Genomic DNA, 17,871 nt, shown 5'->3' on the forward strand with positions numbered 1-17,871 from the left:
GTGTGGTCCATCACTCAGTTATTTCGCAGTTATAGCGCTTGCTGTGTCTGCATCTGCATAACAACAGGAACGTTCAGGCTCCTTCATGTGGCTCAAAGGTGTATGCAGATAGAAATGTTTAGTCATCCTCAGCTCCTCTGCTCTTTGCTAAACAAAAAGCTCCTCAATGTAATCACAAAGAGAACTCATTGAGCCATTCATCAGAGATGAGCCATCAACAGCTCCTCCTCTTCCTCTAGCTCCTCTAGCTCCTCCTCCTCTAGCTCCTCTAGCTCCTCCTCCTCTAGCTCCTCCTCCTCTAGCTCCTCCTCCTCTAGCTCCTCCCTGTGTTTGTGTTGCAGCCTCTCCTCATCCTCTACCTCCTTCATACTTTAACCACCTCGTTTTCCATCCAGCGCAGGGAGGGAGATGGAGATGGAGATGGAGATGGAGGGAGGGAGAGGGAGGGAGGGAGAAGGAGAGGGAGGGAGAGGGAGAGGGAGGGAGAGGGAGAGGGAGAGGGAGAAGGAGAAGGAGAGGGAGAGGGAGAGGGAGAAGGAGAGGGAGAGGGAGAGGGAGAAGGAGAAGGAGAGGGAGAAGGAGAGGGAGAGGGAGAGGGAGAAGGAGAAGGAGAGGGAGAGAGAGAGAGGGAGAGAGAGAGGAAGAGAGAGAGAGAGAGGGGCCCTGGTTTCTGGGACGTTATATACTCGAACGTTTACTCTCCTCGGGACACGAACACAAACATCTGACAGCTTCTCAGTCTGCATGAGGTTCTACTGACCAGCACTGACGCTCTGCTTGACCGCCTGTCTGTTGTCTGTCTGTTGTCTGTCTGTCGTCCATCATACATGCAGAGTCCTACATAGAGACTGGACCCCCATCCAGCTGCCCACCTTTTGGACTCCAGCTGCTGGACTCCTTCAGCTGGGTCTCTGTGTAGGACTCCGCCCACCTGGCTGTACACCCAGGTCTCTGTGTAGGACTCCGCCCACCTGGCTGTACACCCAGGTCTCTGCGTAGGACTCCGCCCACCTGGCTGTACACCCAGGTCTCTGCGTAGGACTCCGCCCACCTGGCTGTACACCCAGGTGCTGCCCTCTGGCCTGTAAACCTTCTGTTCTAGAAATCTAACCAATCACTGACTCTTCTAACCTGCTGATTCTCTGTGAGGTCGCTGTTCTGTTTTTGCAACACTTGTTTGTTTTGCTTTTTCTGTCCTGCAGCAACTTCATCATCATCATCATCATCATCATCATCATCTTTATTTCACTCTGTTCTCAGTGCTGCATGCTGTGTGAGCAGCTATAGCAGTGATTGGCAGCTGTCTGATGCATGCAGACGTCTATCTGCAAGCCAACTGTCCACTCGGTTACACTACTGCTTTGTGTGTGTGTGTGTGTGTGTGTGTGTGTGTGTGTGTGTGTGTGTGTGTGTGTGTGTGTGTGTGTGTGTGTGTGTGTGTGTGTGTGTGTGTGACCCAGTGTGTTGAAGTATGAGTGTTTTCTCCACACATACTGAATCATCACACACAGGTGTGTGTGTGTGTGTGTGTGTGTGTGGGCCACTAGGCTCTTGGTTTGTTTGCTGTGTGAGAACTGACATGGTGATGTCATGAGCCAACTCATTTTCCTTTCTTTGTCTGGGGGACAGACCGGATCAGACCGGATGAGACCAGACCAGGTGGACGCTTTGTTGACGCTGCATCAGTCAAGATATGAATGTGTCAGTTGCAGACATGACCTTGATATCTTGCCATGTTCCCTCAAGGAGACATGACTAAACACAGACATAGAGATGATGTTACAGACACACTTTAGATGTGATGATTGTTGCAACTCATGCCAGAGGTTTTATATAACCCTCCCCAGATAGATGAGGCTCAGAGAGCTACACATAACAAGGAGGAGGACACTCCATTACGTGGCTGTAACATGAGATCTGGAGTCATCATGGAGGCCTCGCAACCCCATGGAGGCCTTGCAACCTCACAGAGGCTTCACAACCTCATAGAGGCCTCGCACATCAGAGGCCTCGCACATCAGAGGCCTCGCAATCTCATGGAGGCCTCACAACCGCCAAGAAACAGTCCAGCACATAAACATCTGTAAAACTTGTTGTCTTTTACCCTTCACATGTTTATTTGAACAAGAGCTATTCACCCGTGATTTGGAGGACCTTTGCACATATGTGCCTTAGCTCCACCCATTTGGGTTGAATCCAGCCAATAGGAGTCCAACACCAAAGTTACAATATAACTTATTATCTTGTGTAAACTTTAACTGTAGCCACCTGGTCCTGAGTGTCTGTCTGTCTGTCTGGAGGACAAAAGGTCTGTCTCTGGGTTTCCCTTGTCTCTCTCTCCCCTATTTGCATGTCTGACTTCTCTCTTTCTTGTGCTCTCTCCCTCGTTCTTCCCTCCTTTCGGCAGATGCGAGTGGTGAAAGCATTCCGTAGTTCGCTGTATGAGGGCCGGGAGAAACCGGAATCCCGCAACTCCATCCACAACTTCATGGCCCACCCGGAGTTCCTCATCAACGACCTCATCCACAACATCCCGCTGATCGACGACACTGATGTGGAGGAGGAATCAGAGCTCAGCAGATACCAGCACCTGCACCCGGCCCTCCGCAAGCCGCCGCCCCCTCCCGCCCAGCTCCCGGCCCGCTCCCGCCCCACCCGCCCCTACCGCCAGTACAGCCTCCCGGTGACCCCGTGCAACCGAAACAACAACAACAACAGCAGCAGCAGCAGCAGCAGCAGCAGTTCAACAGTCGCCCACGACAACAAAAACAGCACCACCACAGTAACCCCCAGCAACCGGAGCCCACATCAGCCCCACCACCACCACCACCACCACACCCATCATGGCAGGGACAGACCGCCGAAGCCCTCCGCCCCTCACCTGGCCCACCTCTACTGCGTGGAGACCTCCTTATAACTGAGCTGAACGTGGTCCGAGGTAGAAGAGGGGAGGAGAGGGCCGAGGACTCACCATGACATCTTCATCCCTTCTCCCTCCAGCAAGCTGACAGGAGGAGAGACGGGAGGAAGGAGGGAGCGGACAATGACTGGAGACTCAGCTCGGCCTGTCCAGCCCGCTCAACAGAACAGGGCCATGTCAGGGCCAGAGGCTCCTCAGCCTGCTTCCATCGGGGTGGATCATCAGTGTTGTCACCGCCCACCTGCCCTCCATGGCTCCGCCTCCTCCACGTCCATCTATCTACGACACTTTTCATCCGTCATTTGCTGCAGAACAAGTAAACGCTTTGTTCAAGCTTTAACTACTTCGGTCCATTCCATCCTCAGATTCATTTACTTCTCAACATTATGGTGCTCATTCATTTCTTTCTTTAAAATCGCTTCATTTATTTATTTTCTTCTTCTCTGGAACTTTTTTTCATCTTTTTTTTAAATTTCAAACAAATATTTTCTTTTCTGCCATCCGTCTCTTTCTCTTTCAATGTGTGTTTGTGTCTGTTCTGGGGAACAACAACAAAACAGAAGAAAAACAGAAATTACAAACAAAATACTGTTCATTTCAAGCTAACAGTAAATAGTATGGCTGCGAAAATAAAGTTAGGGAACATATATATATATGTATATGTATATGTATGTATGTATGCCTTGCTGATGAACTGATGAGGATGTGTTGGGTCGCTTCCCTTCTGTTAGAGTTCCATCCTTCTGTCTTCTGTTCCTCGAGCCATTTTGTCCTTTCCTCTGTCTTGTCTTGTCCCTTCTGTGTGTGTGTGTGTGTGTGTGTGTGTGTGTGTGTGTGTGTGTGTGTGTGTGTGTGTGTGTGTGTGTGTGTGTGTGTGTGTGTGTGTGTGTGTGTGTGTGTGTGTGCGCGCTTTATTTTTTGGAAGCATTACCCTTTAAATGCCATCAAACACACAATGCACAGGCGATGGCCCTTTAAGACCTAACATGAACTCACTTCCAACCCGCCCTGCTATGTGCCACCGTGTCACCATGCAGGGCCCTCTCCACCATGCAGGGCCCTCTCCACCATGCAGGGCCCTCTCCACCATGCAGGGCCCTCTCCACCATGCAGGGCCCTCTCCACCATGCAGGGCCCTCTACGTTTGTTGGACCCAGTCATTTTCACTGTTTGATGTTTAGAAGCGAGCGATCTTTTGAGCCGTCAGTATGTCGTATGTCAGTGTTCAGCTTCCGGCCCAAAGCCCACTGGACCAGGTCCAACCACTGAGAGCTCACGTGTCATGTCCACGTGTCAAATACTGTACATCCCATCGCCGCGTGTTCACGGAGCGGTTTGAGGAACCTGAAGGAACGCTCAGACAACACACATGTTTGCTTTCCTGCTGGTAGTCATGTCAGGAGATTGGTACCATTTCATGTCTGCACGCTAGGTATGCTACAGCAGGTTAGCTTAGCTTAGCATAAAGACTGGATACAGCTACCGTGTCTCTTTCAAAAGTAAAAAGAAACCTGCCTTCAGTACCTCTAAAGCTAACTAATTAAAACAGTATATCGCATTGGATTAATCTGTACATAAACATGGTATCTACAGGTAAAAGCATTGAATTCCTAAATGAATAGCCTCAGGAGGTATTAACATGTCTTGGATTGTATTTTCCGAGACACAGTGAACACAGGTGCTATCATATTAGATGCAGGTAGAAGGATGTTGTTTCTTTCGGACAGAGACAAGATGGCTGTTTACCATTTTTCCTAGTATTGAAGCTAAGCTAACGGGCTTCAGCTTGAGTGGACAGATATGTGAGAGGTGTCAATCTTCTCAGCAGGAAACTCAATAAGCTTATTTCCCAAAATGTTACAGCATTGCTTTAGATGTATTCTCCCTGATGTAAAACACGCTACATGAGCTACTCAAACAAAAATTAAAGAACAAAAAAACACACACATTTGAATAGTCACCCCTGTGACGATGGCGCTCGTGACATCACATGCCACCGTCACCTCGCCGACCTCAACATTCCATGGAACCAACATTCCAAACAGCCGCATCACATTCCAGACCGGGTGTGCGAGTGCCCTCCTGTATCCCATGTTGCACTAGGTGTGGGTGAACTGCTGAATCCATGTTGCCGCCATTAACCCTGTTGACCTCCCAGTTATCAGCTGGTCCCTCCACCACAGACAGGCAATGGCAGACCATATGCAAACAGCCTGCCATGAAGGAGCAGAAGACCTGTACCCAGACGGAGGACAGGAAGTCTTACAAACACAGGTTCGCCCTGCTGGTTCTGTTTGAGGATGCGTGCAGGGCTCTCTGGGAACACCTGTACAGAACCCTGTCCTCTTGAATGCCCATCATCATCATCATCTTCACCACCCTCTCAGCGTGGCAAGTGGTGACATTGTATTGGTCTGTCTGTTTTGAAGCATGCATTTGATATCATTAATATCACTCTTTATGTGTTGGTAAATCATTTAGGATACTGTCACTACTGTGTGCTATGATCTCTCCACATCAGCTCTCTTCCTCTCTCTCTCACACACACACACACACACACACACACACACACAGTCTACAGTGGTGTAAATTTGACTGTCCAGTTCCAGCCATCTCTGTCCATCCGTCCAGCCACGTTATATCATGATGTTGTGAGACCGTTTCACAGAAGGCAAAAACATAATGTGAAAAAGAATATATTATATTTATCAAAATTATAAATTGTACAACTGCACCACAACTGTACAGATCGCCCAAATGTGCACATGTGCATCTTTGATTTACAGGTACTATGTTCCTGTTACACTTTGTTTCTTTCTTTTGATCCTATTGCTTTCTGTAAAGAGAGGAACAACAAAATGGAAGCGCTTGTATATTATGATTATTTTAGATTTTCTCCATCGGTGCTCCCACTGATGGAAAAAGACAGTTGCACATTCTCCTGAGCATATTCTGAGGGCTGTGTTTTCTGTCCACTGAACAGCCCCTGAAGTGCGCAGGTGTCTCTTAAGACCAGAGACACACTCTGTAAATAGGGAGCAGGACACACAGAGGTACCTCATTATGATCTTCAGGACTGGACCAAGTGGAGACCAAGGAGGATGGACACCTGGAGGCTGACGCAGAGCTAGAGACTGCAGAAGTGCAATGCATCCGTGCATTGTTTAGGCTGCTCTTTTAGATCTGCTACAAGTATTTACTGCCATGTTACGACGGGAGGGAATTAACGTTTTACATTATTCATTATACATACTGTTGTAAATATTGTGTGGAATGCCCCCCCTTCCTCCCCACAATGCAGTGCTGTTCTGCAGACAGAAAATACAGCCTTAACTGTGCTGAATGAAAAAAGACCAAAAAAAGACAACAAAACATAAAGACTATTGAATATATTAAAGAGTTACCTGCCTGTTATTTAAGCGAATAAATATCTATATATGAGAAAGAACACACCTGTATACTGTAGACTAAATCTGTATGGAAATCTAAGAGAATTTAATGGGAATTAAGTCCAACACCTTTTGTCTGTATGAAAGAAAAACACAAAGTATTCTACAATAATAACTTTGACAAAGTCTGTGTGGTCCTGTGTTGTTTGTTCACAATGAAGCGATGGAACCTCTGGACAGGAAGGAGACACCTTGTTCTAGTGCTCTAGTGCTCTAGTGTTCTATGAACCGATGGAACCTCTGGACAGGAAGGAGACACCTGGCCGCTTGCTTCTGGAGATGGAACAATTATTCTACCAGCATACCTCACGTGTTCTAGTGCTCTAGTGCTCTAGTGCTCTAGTGTTCTAGTGCTCTAGTGTTCTAGTGCTCTAGTGTTCTAGTGCTCTAGTGTTCTAGTGTTCTAGTGCTCTAGTGTTCTAGTGCTCTAGTGTTCTAGTGCTCTAGTGTTCTAGTGTTCTAGTGCTCTAGTGTTCTAGTGCTCTAGTGTTCTAGTGTTCTAGTGCTCTAGTGTTCTAGTGCTCTAGTGTTCTAGTGTTCTAGTGCTCTAGTGTTCTAGTGCTCTAGTGTTCTAGTGTTCTAGTGCTCTAGTGTTCTGGTGCTCTAGTGCTCTAGTTCTCTAGTGTTCTAGTGCTCTAGTGTTCTGGTGCTCTAGTGTTCTAGTGTTCTAGTGCTCTAGTGCTCTAGTGTTCTAGTGCTCTAGTGCTCTAGTGCTCTAGTGTTCTAGTGCTCTAGTGTTCTGGTGCTCTAGTGCTCTAGTGCTCTAGTGTTCTAGTGCTCTAGTGTTCTAGTGCTCTAGTGCTCTAGTGTTCTAGTGCTCTAGTGTTCTAGTGCTCTAGTGTTCTAGTGTTCTAGTGCTCTAGTGTTCTGGTGCTCTAGTTTTCTAGTGTTCTAGTGCTCTAGTGCTCTAGTGTTCTAGTGCTCTAGTGTTCTGGTGCTCTAGTGTTCTAGTGTTCTAGTGCTCTAGTGCTCTAGTGTTCTAGTGCTCTAGTGTTCTAGTGCTCTAGTGCTCTAGTGATCTAGTTCTCTAGTGTTCTGGTGCTCTAGTGTTCTAGTGCTCTAGTGTTCTGGTGCTCTAGTGCTCTAGTGTTCTGGTGCTCTAGTGTTCTGGTGCTCTAGTGTTCTATGAACCGATGGAACCTCTGGACAGGAAGGAGACACCTTGTTCTAGTGCTCTAGTGCTCTAGTGTTCTATGAACCGATGGAACCTCTGGACAGGAAGGAGACACCTGGCCGCTTGCTTCTGGAGATGGAACAATTATTCTACCAGCATACCTCACGTGTTCTAGTGCTCTAGTGCTCTAGTGCTCTAGTGTTCTAGTGCTCTAGTGTTCTAGTGCTCTAGTGTTCTAGTGTTCTAGTGCTCTAGTGTTCTAGTGCTCTAGTGTTCTAGTGCTCTAGTGTTCTAGTGTTCTAGTGCTCTAGTGTTCTAGTGCTCTAGTGTTCTAGTGTTCTAGTGCTCTAGTGTTCTAGTGCTCTAGTGTTCTAGTGTTCTAGTGCTCTAGTGTTCTAGTGCTCTAGTGTTCTAGTGTTCTAGTGCTCTAGTGTTCTGGTGCTCTAGTGCTCTAGTTCTCTAGTGTTCTAGTGCTCTAGTGTTCTGGTGCTCTAGTGTTCTAGTGTTCTAGTGCTCTAGTGCTCTAGTGTTCTAGTGCTCTAGTGCTCTAGTGCTCTAGTGTTCTAGTGCTCTAGTGTTCTGGTGCTCTAGTGCTCTAGTGCTCTAGTGTTCTAGTGCTCTAGTGTTCTAGTGCTCTAGTGCTCTAGTGTTCTAGTGCTCTAGTGTTCTAGTGCTCTAGTGTTCTAGTGTTCTAGTGCTCTAGTGTTCTGGTGCTCTAGTTTTCTAGTGTTCTAGTGCTCTAGTGCTCTAGTGTTCTAGTGCTCTAGTGTTCTGGTGCTCTAGTGTTCTAGTGTTCTAGTGCTCTAGTGCTCTAGTGTTCTAGTGCTCTAGTGTTCTAGTGCTCTAGTGCTCTAGTGATCTAGTTCTCTAGTGTTCTGGTGCTCTAGTGTTCTAGTGCTCTAGTGTTCTGGTGCTCTAGTGCTCTAGTGTTCTGGTGCTCTAGTGTTCTGGTGCTCTAGTGTTCTGGTGCTCTAGTGCTCTAGTGTTCTGGTGCTCTAGTTTTCTAGTGTTCTAGTGCTCTAGTGTTCTAGTGCTCTAGTGTTCTGGTGCTCTAGTGTTCTAGTGTTCTAGTGCTCTAGTGTTCTAGTGTTCTAGTGTTCTGGTGCTCTAGTGTTCTGGTGCTCTAGTGCTCAGGTGCTCTAGTGTTCTGGTGCTCTAGTGTTCTGGTGCTCTAGTGCTCAGGTGCTCTAGTGTTCTGGTGCTCTTGTGCTCTAGTGCTCTAGTGTTCTAGTGTTCTAGTGCTCTAGTGCTCTAGTGTTCTAGTGTTCTAGTGCTCTAGTGATCTAGTTCTCTAGTGTTCTGGTGCTCTAGTGCTCTAGTGTTCTAGTGCTTTAGTGTTCTGGTGCTCTAGTGCTCTAGTGTTCTGGTGCTCTAGTGCTCTAGTGTTCTAGTGTTCTGGTGCTCTAGTGCTCTAGTGTTCTGGTGCTCTAGTTTTCTAGTGTTCTAGTGTTCTGGTGCTCTTGTGCTCTAGTGCTCTAGTGTTCTAGTGCTCTAGTGATCTAGTTCTCTAGTGTTCTAGTGCTCTAGTGTTCTGGTGCTCTAGTGTTCTAGTGTTCTAGTGCTCTAGTGTTCTAGTGCTCTAGTGTTCTAGTGTTCTAGTGCTCTAGTGTTCTAGTGCTCTAGTTTTCTAGTGTTCTAGTGCTCTAGTGCTCTAGTGTTCTAGTGCTCTAGTGTTCTGGTGCTCTAGTGTTCTAGTGCTCTAGTGTTCTGGTGCTCTAGTGCTCTAGTGTTCTGGTGCTCTAGTGCTCTAGTGTTCTAGTGCTCTAGTGTTCTAGTGCTATAGTGCTCTAGTGTTCTAGTGCTCTAGTGTTCTAGTGTTCTAGTGCTCTAGTGTTCTGGTGCTCTAGTTTTCTAGTGTTCTAGTGCTCTAGTGCTCTAGTGTTCTAGTGCTCTAGTGTTCTGGTGCTCTAGTGTTCTAGTGTTCTAGTGCTCTAGTGCTCTAGTGTTCTAGTGCTCTAGTGTTCTAGTGCTCTAGTGATCTAGTTCTCTAGTGTTCTGGTGCTCTAGTGTTCTAGTGCTCTAGTGTTCTGGTGCTCTAGTGCTCTAGTGTTCTGGTGCTCTAGTGTTCTGGTGCTCTAGTGTTCTGGTGCTCTAGTGCTCTAGTGTTCTGGTGCTCTAGTTTTCTAGTGTTCTAGTGCTCTAGTGTTCTAGTGCTCTAGTGTTCTGGTGCTCTAGTGTTCTAGTGTTCTAGTGCTCTAGTGTTCTAGTGTTCTAGTGTTCTGGTGCTCTAGTGCTCTAGTGTTCTGGTGCTCTAGTGTTCTGGTGCTCTAGTGTTCTGGTGCTCTAGTGCTCTAGTGTTCTGGTGCTCTAGTTTTCTAGTGTTCTAGTGCTCTAGTGCTCTAGTGTTCTAGTGTTCTAGTGCTCTAGTGCTCTAGTGTTCTAGTGCTCTAGTGTTCTAGTGCTCTAGTGATCTAGTTCTCTAGTGCTCTAGTGCTCTAGTGTTCTAGTGCTTTAGTGTTCTGGTGCTCTAGTGCTCTAGTGTTCTGGTGCTCTAGTGCTCTAGTGTTCTAGTGTTCTGGTGCTCTAGTGCTCTAGTGTTCTGGTGCTCTAGTTTTCTAGTGTTCTAGTGTTCTGGTGCTCTTGTGCTCTAGTGCTCTAGTGTTCTAGTGTTCTAGTGCTCTAGTGCTCTAGTGTTCTAGTGCTCTAGTGTTCTAGTGCTCTAGTGATCTAGTTCTCTAGTGCTCTAGTGTTCTAGTGCTCTAGTGATCTAGTTCTCTAGTGTTCTAGTGCTCTAGTGTTCTGGTGCTCTAGTGTTCTAGTGTTCTAGTGCTCTAGTGTTCTAGTGCTCTAGTGTTCTAGTGTTCTAGTGCTCTAGTGTTCTAGTGCTCTAGTGTTCTAGTGTTCTAGTGCTCTAGTGTTCTAGTGCTCTAGTGTTCTAGTGCTCTAGTGTTCTGGTGCTCTAGTGCTCTAGTGTTCTGGTGCTCTAGTGCTCTAGTGTTCTAGTGCTCTAGTGTTCTAGTGCTCTAGTGCTCTAGTGTTCTAGTGCTCTAGTGTTCTAGTGCTCTAGTGTTCTAGTGCTCTAGTGCTCTAGTTCTCTAGTGTTCTGGTGCTCTAGTGTTCTAGTGCTTTAGTGTTCTGGTGCTCTAGTGCTCTAGTGTTCTGGTGCTCTAGTGCTCTAGTGTTCTAGTGTTCTGGTGCTCTAGTGCTCTAGTGTTCTGGTGCTCTAGTTTTCTAGTGTTCTAGTGTTCTGGTGCTCTTGTGCTCTAGTTTTCTAGTGTTCTAGTGTTCTGGTGCTCTTGTGCTCTAGTGTTCTAGTGTTCTAGTGCTCTAGTGCTCTAGTGTTCTAGTGCTCTAGTGTTCTAGTGCTCTAGTGATCTAGTTCTCTAGTGTTCTAGTGCTCTAGTGTTCTAGTGCTCTAGTGCTCTAGTGTTCTAGTGCTCTAGTGTTCTAGTGCTCTAGTGTTCTAGTGTTCTAGTGCTCTAGTGTTCTGGTGCTCTAGTTTTCTAGTGTTCTAGTGCTCTAGTGCTCTAGTGTTCTAGTGCTCTAGTGTTCTGGTGCTCTAGTGTTCTAGTGTTCTAGTGCTCTAGTGCTCTAGTGTTCTAGTGCTCTAGTGTTCTAGTGCTCTAGTGATCTAGTTCTCTAGTGTTCTAGTGCTCTAGTGTTCTGGTGCTCTAGTGTTCTAGTGCTCTAGTGTTCTGGTGCTCTAGTGCTCTAGTGTTCTGGTGCTCTAGTGTTCTGGTGCTCTAGTGTTCTGGTGCTCTAGTGCTCTAGTGTTCTGGTGCTCTAGTGCTCTAGTGTTCTGGTGCTCTAGTTTTCTAGTGTTCTAGTGCTCTAGTGTTCTAGTGCTCTAGTGTTCTGGTGCTCTAGTGTTCTAGTGTTCTAGTGCTCTAGTGTTCTAGTGTTCTAGTGTTCTGGTGCTCTAGTGTTCTAGTGTTCTGGTGCTCTAGTGCTCAGGTGCTCTAGTGTTCTGGTGCTCTAGTGCTCTAGTGTTCTGGTGCTCTAGTTTTCTAGTGTTCTAGTGTTCTGGTGCTCTTGTGCTCTAGTGCTCTAGTGTTCTAGTGCTCTAGTGCTCTAGTGTTCTAGTGCTCTAGTGTTCTAGTGCTCTAGTGATCTAGTTCTCTAGTGTTCTGGTGCTCTAGTGCTCTAGTGTTCTAGTGCTTTAGTGTTCTGGTGCTCTAGTGCTCTAGTGTTCTGGTGCTCTAGTGTTCTAGTGTTCTGGTGCTCTAGTGCTCTAGTGTTCTGGTGCTCTAGTTTTCTAGTGTTCTAGTGTTCTGGTGCTCTTGTGCTGTAGTGCTCTAGTGTTCTAGTGTTCTAGTGCTCTAGTGCTCTAGTGTTCTAGTGCTCTAGTGTTCTAGTGCTCTAGTGATCTAGTTCTCTAGTGTTCTAGTGCTCTAGTGTTCTAGTGCTCTAGTGTTCTGGTGCTCTAGTGCTCTAGTGTTCTGGTGCTCTAGTGCTCTAGTGTTCTAGTGTTCTGGTGCTCTAGTGCTCTAGTGCTCTAGTTTTCTAGTGTTCTAGTGCTCTAGTGTTCTAGTGCTCTAGTGTTCTGGTGCTCTAGTGTTCTAGTGTTCTAGTGCTCTAGTGTTCTAGTGTTCTGGTGCTCTAGTGCTCTAGTGTTCTAGTGTTCTGGTGCTCTAGTGATCAGGTGCTCTAGTGTTCTGGTGCTCTAGTGCTCTAGTGTTCTGGTGCTCTAGTTTTCTAGTGTTCTAGTGTTCTGGTGCTCTTGTGCTCTAGTGCTCTAGTGTTCTAGTGTTCTGGTGCTCTAGTGCTCTAGTGTTCTAGTGCGCTAGTGCTCTAGTTCTCTAGTGTTCTAGTGCTCTAGTGTTCTGGTGCTCTAGTTTTCTAGTGTTCTAGTGCTCTAGTGCTCTAGTGCTCTAGTTCTCTAGTGTTCTAGTGCTCTAGTTCTCTAGTGTTCTGGTGCTCTAGTGTTCTGGTGCTCTAGTTTTCTAGTGTTGTAGTGCTCTAGTGCTCTAGTGCTCTGGTGCTCTAGTGTTCTAGTGTTCTAGTGCTCTAGTGCTCTAGTGTTCTAGTACTCTAGTGTTCTAGTGCTCTAGTGCTCTAGTTCTATAGTGTTCTGGTGCTCTAGTGTTCTGGTGCTCTAATTTTCTAGTGTTCTAGTGCTCTAGTGCTCTGGTGCTCTAGTGTTCTAGTGCTCAAGTGCTCTAGTGTTCTAGTGCTCTAGTGTTCTAGTGCTCTAGTGTTCTAGTGTTCTGGTGCTCTAGTTTTCTAGTGCTCTAGTGCTCTAGTGTTCTAGTGCTCTAGTGTTCTGGTGCTCTAGTGCTCTAGTGTTCTGGTGCTCTAGTGTTCTAGTGTTCTGGTGCTCTAGTGCTCTAGTCTTCTAGTGCGCTAGTGCTGTAGTTCTCTAGTGTTTTAGTGCTCTAGTGTTCTGGTGCTCTAGTTTTCTAGTGTTCTAGTGCTCTAGTGCTCTAGTTCTCTAGTGTTCTAGTGCTCTAGTGCTCTAGTTCTCTAGTGTTCTGGTGCTCTAGTGTTCTGGTGCTCTAGTTTTCTAGTGCTCTAGTGCTCTGGTGCTCTAGTGTTCTAGTGTTCTAGTGCTCTAGTGTTCTAGTACTCTAGTGTTCTAGTGTTCTAGTGCTCTAGTGCTCTAGTTCTCTAGTGTTCTAGTGCTCTAGTGCTCTAGTGCTCTGGTGCTCTAGTGTTCTAGTGTTCTAGTGCTCTAGTGCTCTAGTGTTCTAGTACTGTAGTGTTCTAGTGCTCTAGTGCTCTAGTTCTATAGTGTTCTGGTGCTCTAGTGTTCTGGTGCTCTAGTGTTCTAGTGCTCTAGTGCTCTAGTGCTCTGGTGCTCTAGTGTTCTAGTGCTCAAGTGCTCTAGTGTTCTAGTGCTCTAGTGTTCTAGTGCTCTAGTGTTCTAGTGTTCTGGTGCTCTAGTTTTCTAGTGCTCTAGTGCTCTAGTGTTCTAGTGCTCTAGTGTTCTAGTGCTCTAGTGTTATGGTGCTCTAGTGCTCTAGTGTTCTAGTGCTCTAGTGCTCTAGTGTTCTAGTGCTCTAGTGTACTAGTGCTCTAGTGCTCTAGTGTTCTAGTGCTCTAGTGTTCTAGTGCTCTAGTGCTCTAGTTCTCTAGTGTTCTAGTGCTCTCGTGTTCTGGTGCTCTCGTGTTCTGGTGCTCTAGTGTTCTGGTGCTCTAGTTTTCTAGTGTTCTAGTGCTCTAGTGCTCTAGTGCTCTGGTGCTCTAGTGTTCTAGTGCTCAAGTGCTCTAGTGTTCTAGTGCTCTAGTGTTCTAGTGCTCTAGTGCTCTAGTGTTCTAGTACTGTAGTGTTCTAGTGCTCTAGTGCTCTAGTTCTATAGTGTTCTGGTGCTCTAGTGTTCTGGTGCTCTAGTGTTCTAGTGCTCTAGTGCTCTAGTGCTCTGGTGCTCTAGTGTTCTAGTGCTCAAGTGCTCTAGTGTTCTAGTGCTCTAGTGTTCTAGTGCTCTAGTGTTCTAGTGTTCTGGTGCTCTAGTTTTCTAGTGCTCTAGTGCTCTAGTGTTCTAGTGCTCTAGTGTTCTAGTGTTCTAGTGCTCTAGTGTTATGGTGCTCTAGTGCTCTAGTGTTCTAGTGCTCTAGTGCTCTAGTGTTCTAGTGCTCTAGTGTACTAGTGCTCTAGTGCTCTAGTGTTCTAGTGCTCTAGTGTTCTAGTGCTCTAGTGCTCTAGTTCTCTAGTGTTCTAGTGCTCTCGTGTTCTGGTGCTCTAGTCTTCTGGTGCTCTAGTTTTCTAGTGTTTTAGTGCTCTAGTGCTCTAGTGCTCTGTTGCTCTAGTGTTCTAGTGCTCAAGTGCTCTAGTGTTCTAGTGCTCTAGTGTTCTAGTGTTCTGGTGCTCTAGTGCGCTAGTGCTTTAGTTCTCTAGTGTTCTAGTGCTCTAGTGTTCTGGTGCTCTAGTTTTCTAGTGTTCTAGTGCTCTAGTGCTCTAGTGCTCTAGTTCTCTAGTGTTCTAGTGCTCTAGTTCTCTAGTGTTCTGGTGCTCTAGTGCTCTGGTGCTCTAGTGTTCTAGTGCTCAAGTGCTCTAGTGTTCTAGTGCTCTAGTGTTCTAGTGCTCTAGTGTTCTAGTGTTCTGGTGCTCTAGTGCGCTAGTGCTTTAGTTCTCTAGTGTTCTAGTGCTCTAGTGCTCTAGTGTTCTAGTGCTCTAGTCTTCTAGTGCTCTAGTTCTCTAGTGTTCTGGTGCTCTAGTGCTCTAGTGTTCTAGTGCTTTAGTGTTCTGGTGCTCTAGTGCTCTAGTGTTCTGGTGCTCTAGTGCTCTAGTGTTCTAGTGTTCTGGTGCTCTAGTGTTCTGGTGCTCTAGTTTTCTAGTGTTCTAGTGTTCTGGTGCTCTTGTGCTCTAGTGCTCTAGTGTTCTAGTGTTCTAGTGCTCTAGTGCTCTAGTGTTCTAGTGCTCTAGTGTTCTAGTGCTCTAGTGATCTAGTTCTCTAGTGTTCTAGTGCTCTAGTGTTCTGGTGCTCTAGTGTTCTAGTGCTCTAGTGTTCTGGTGCTCTAGTGCTCTAGTGTTCTGGTGCTCTAGTGCTCTAGTGTTCTAGTGTTCTGGTGCTCTAGTGCTCTAGTGCTCTAGTTTTCTAGTGTTCTAGTGCTCTAGTGTTCTAGTGCTCTAGTGTTCTGGTGCTCTAGTGTTCTAGTGTTCTAGTGCTCTAGTGTTCTAGTGTTCTGGTGCTCTAGTGCTCTAGTGTTCTAGTGTTCTGGTGCTCTAGTGCTCAGGTGCTCTAGTGTTCTGGTGCTCTAGTGCTCTAGTGTTCTGGTGCTCTAGTTTTCTAGTGTTCTAGTGTTCTGGTGCTCTTGTGCTCTAGTGCTCTAGTGTTCTGGTGCTCTAGTGCTCTAGTGTTCTAGTGCGCTAGTGTTCTAGTGCTCTAGTGCTCTAGTGTTCTAGTACTCTAGTGTTCTAGTGCTCTAGTGCTCTAGTTCTATAGTGTTCTGGTGCTCTAGTGTTCTGGTGCTCAAGTGCTCTAGTGTTCTAGTGCTCTAGTGTTCTAGTGCTCTAGTGTTCTGGTGCTCTAGTTTTCTAGTGCTCTAGTGTTCTAGTGCTCTAGTGTTCTAGTGTTCTAGTGTTCTGGTGCTCTAGTGCTCTAGTGTTCTAGTGCTCTAGTGCTCTAGTGTTCTAGTGCTCTAGTGTTCTAGTGCTCTAGTGTACTAGTGCTCTAGTGCTCTAGTTCTCTAGTGTTCTAGTGCTCTAGTGTTCTGGTGCTCTAGTGTTCTGGTGCTCTAGTTTTCTAGTGTTCTAGTGCTCTAGTGCTCTAGTGCTCTGGTGCTCTAGTGTTCTAGTGCTAAAGTGCTCTAGTGTTCTAGTGCTCTAGTGTTCTAGTGCTCTAGTGTTCTAGTGTTCTGGTGCTCTAGTTTTCTAGTGCTCTAGTGTTCTAGTGCTCTAATGTTCTGGTGCTCTAGTGCTCTAGTGTTCTGGTGCTCTAGTGCTCTAGAGTTCTAGTGTTCTGGTGCTCTAGTGCTCTAGTGTTCTGGTGCTCTAGTGTTCTAGTGCTCAAGTGCTCTAGTGTTCTAGTGCTCTAGTGTTCTAGTGTTCTGGTGCTCTAGTGCGCTAGTGCTTTAGTTCTCTAGTGTTCTAGTGCTCTAGTGCTCTAGTGTTCTAGTGCTCTAGTGTTCTAGTGTTCTAGTGCTCTAGTGTTCTAGTGCTCTAGTGTTATGGTGCTCTAGTGCTCTAGTGTTCTAGTGCTCTAGTGTTATGGTGCTCTAGTGCTCTAGTGTTCTGGTGCTCTAGTTTTCTAGTGTTCTAGTGCTCTAGTGCTCTGGTGCTCTAATGTTCTAGTGCTCAAGTGCTCTAGTGTTCTAGTGCTCTAGTGTTCTAGTGCTCTAGTGTTCTGGTGCTCTAGTTTTCTAGTGCTCTAGTGCTCTAGTGTTCTAGTGCTCTAGTGTTCTGGTGCTCTAGTGCTCTAGTGTTCTGGTGCTCTAGTGCTCTAGTGTTCTAGTGTTCTGGTGCTCTAGTGCTCTAGTGTTCTGGTGCTCTAGTTTTCTAGTGTTCTAGTGCGCTAGTGCTTTAGTTCTCTAGTGTTCTAGTGCTCTAGTGTTCTGGTGCTCTAGTTTTCTAGTGTTCTACTGCTCTAGTGCTCTAGTTCTCTAGTGTTCTAGTGCTCTAGTGCTCTAGTTCTCTAGTGTTCTGGTGCTCTAGTGTTCTGGTGCTCTAGTTTTCTAGTGCTCTGGTGCTCTAGTGTTCTAGTGTTCTAGTGCTCGTGTTCTAGTACTCTAGTGTTCTAGTGCTCTAGTGCTGTAGTTCTCTAGTGTTCTAGTGCTCTAGTGCTCTAGTGCTCTGGTGCTCTAGTGTTCTAGTGTTCTAGTGCTCTAGTGCTCTAGTGTTCTAGTACTCTAGTGTTCTAGTGCTCTAGTGCTCTAGTTCTATAGTGTTCTGGTGCTCTAGTGTTCTGGTGCTCTAGTTTTCTAGTGTTCTAGTGCTCTAGTGCTCTAGTGCTCTGGTGCTCTAGTGTTCTAGTGCTCAAGTGCTCTAGTGTTCTAGTGCTCTAGTGTTCTAGTGCTCTAGTGTTCTGGTGCTCTAGTTTTCTAGTGCTCTAGTGCTCTAGTGTTCTAGTGCTCTAGTGTTCTAGTGCTCTAGTGTTCTAGTGCTCTAGTGTTATGGTGCTCTAGTGCTCTAGTGTTCTAGTGCTCTAGTGCTCTAGTGTTCTAGTGCTCTAGTGTTCTAGTGCTCTAGTGTACTAGTGCTCTAGTGCTCTAGTGTTCTAGTGCTCTAGTGTTCTAGTGTTCTAGTGCTCTCGTGTTCTGGTGCTCTAGTGTTCTGGTGCTCTAGTTTTCTAGTGTTCTAGTGCTCTAGTGCTCTGGTGCTCTAGTGTTCTAGTGCTCAAGTGCTCTAGTGTTCTAGTGCTCTAGTGTTCTAGTGCTCTAGTGTTCTAGTGTTCTGGTGCTGTAGTGCGCTAGTGCTTTAGTTCTCTAGTGTTCTAGTGCTCTAGTGTTCTGGTGCTCTAGTTTTCTAGTGCTCTAGTGCTCTAGTGCTCTAGTGTTCTAGTGCTCTAGTGCTCTAGTGTTCTGGTGCTCTAGTGTTCTAGTGCTCTAGTGTTCTAGTGCTCTAGTGTTCTAGTGTTCTGGTGCTCTAGTGCGCTAGTGCTTTAGTTCTCTAGTGTTCTAGTGCTCTAGTGTTCTGGTGCTCTAGTGCTCTAGTGTTCTAGTGTTCTGGTGCTCTAGTGCGCTAGTGCTTTAGTTGTCTAGTGTTCTAGTGCTCTAGTGTTCTGGTGCTCTAGTGCTCTAGTGTTCTAGTGTTCTAGTGTTCTGGTGCTCTAGTGCTCTAGTGCTCTAGTGTTCTAGTGCTCAAGTGCTCTAGTGTTCTAGTGCTCTAGTGTTCTAGTGCTCTAGTGTTCTGGTGCTCTAGTGCTCTAGTGTTCTAGTGCTCTAGTGTTCTAGTGCTCTAGTGCTCTAGTGTTCTAGTGCTCTAGTGCTCTAGTTCTCTAGTGTTCTAGTGCTCTAGTGTTCTAGTGTTCTAGTGTTCTAGTGCTCTAGTGCTCTAGTGCTCTCGTTCTCTA

At 46.4% G+C, this 17,871-nt stretch overlaps 1 protein-coding gene across 1 annotated transcript in view; it reads left to right on the plus strand.

The window, feature by feature from the left end:
- atp2b3b (ATPase plasma membrane Ca2+ transporting 3b) overlaps positions 1-2,917 on the plus strand; it is a gene marked incomplete at both ends in the record, with an annotated part of 62,880 nt that extends 59,963 nt beyond the window's left edge. Inside the window, one exon of the mRNA XM_079226727.1 lies at positions 2,408-2,917. Coding sequence (XP_079082853.1) covers positions 2,408-2,917 — 510 coding nt within the window. The remainder of the gene's footprint in view (positions 1-2,407) is intronic.
- Between the last annotated feature and the right edge of the window lie 14,954 nt (positions 2,918-17,871).

Source organism: Taurulus bubalis (assembly GCF_910589615.1).
Source record: "Taurulus bubalis genome assembly, chromosome: 11".
Lineage (NCBI taxonomy): Eukaryota > Metazoa > Chordata > Actinopteri > Perciformes > Cottidae > Taurulus > Taurulus bubalis.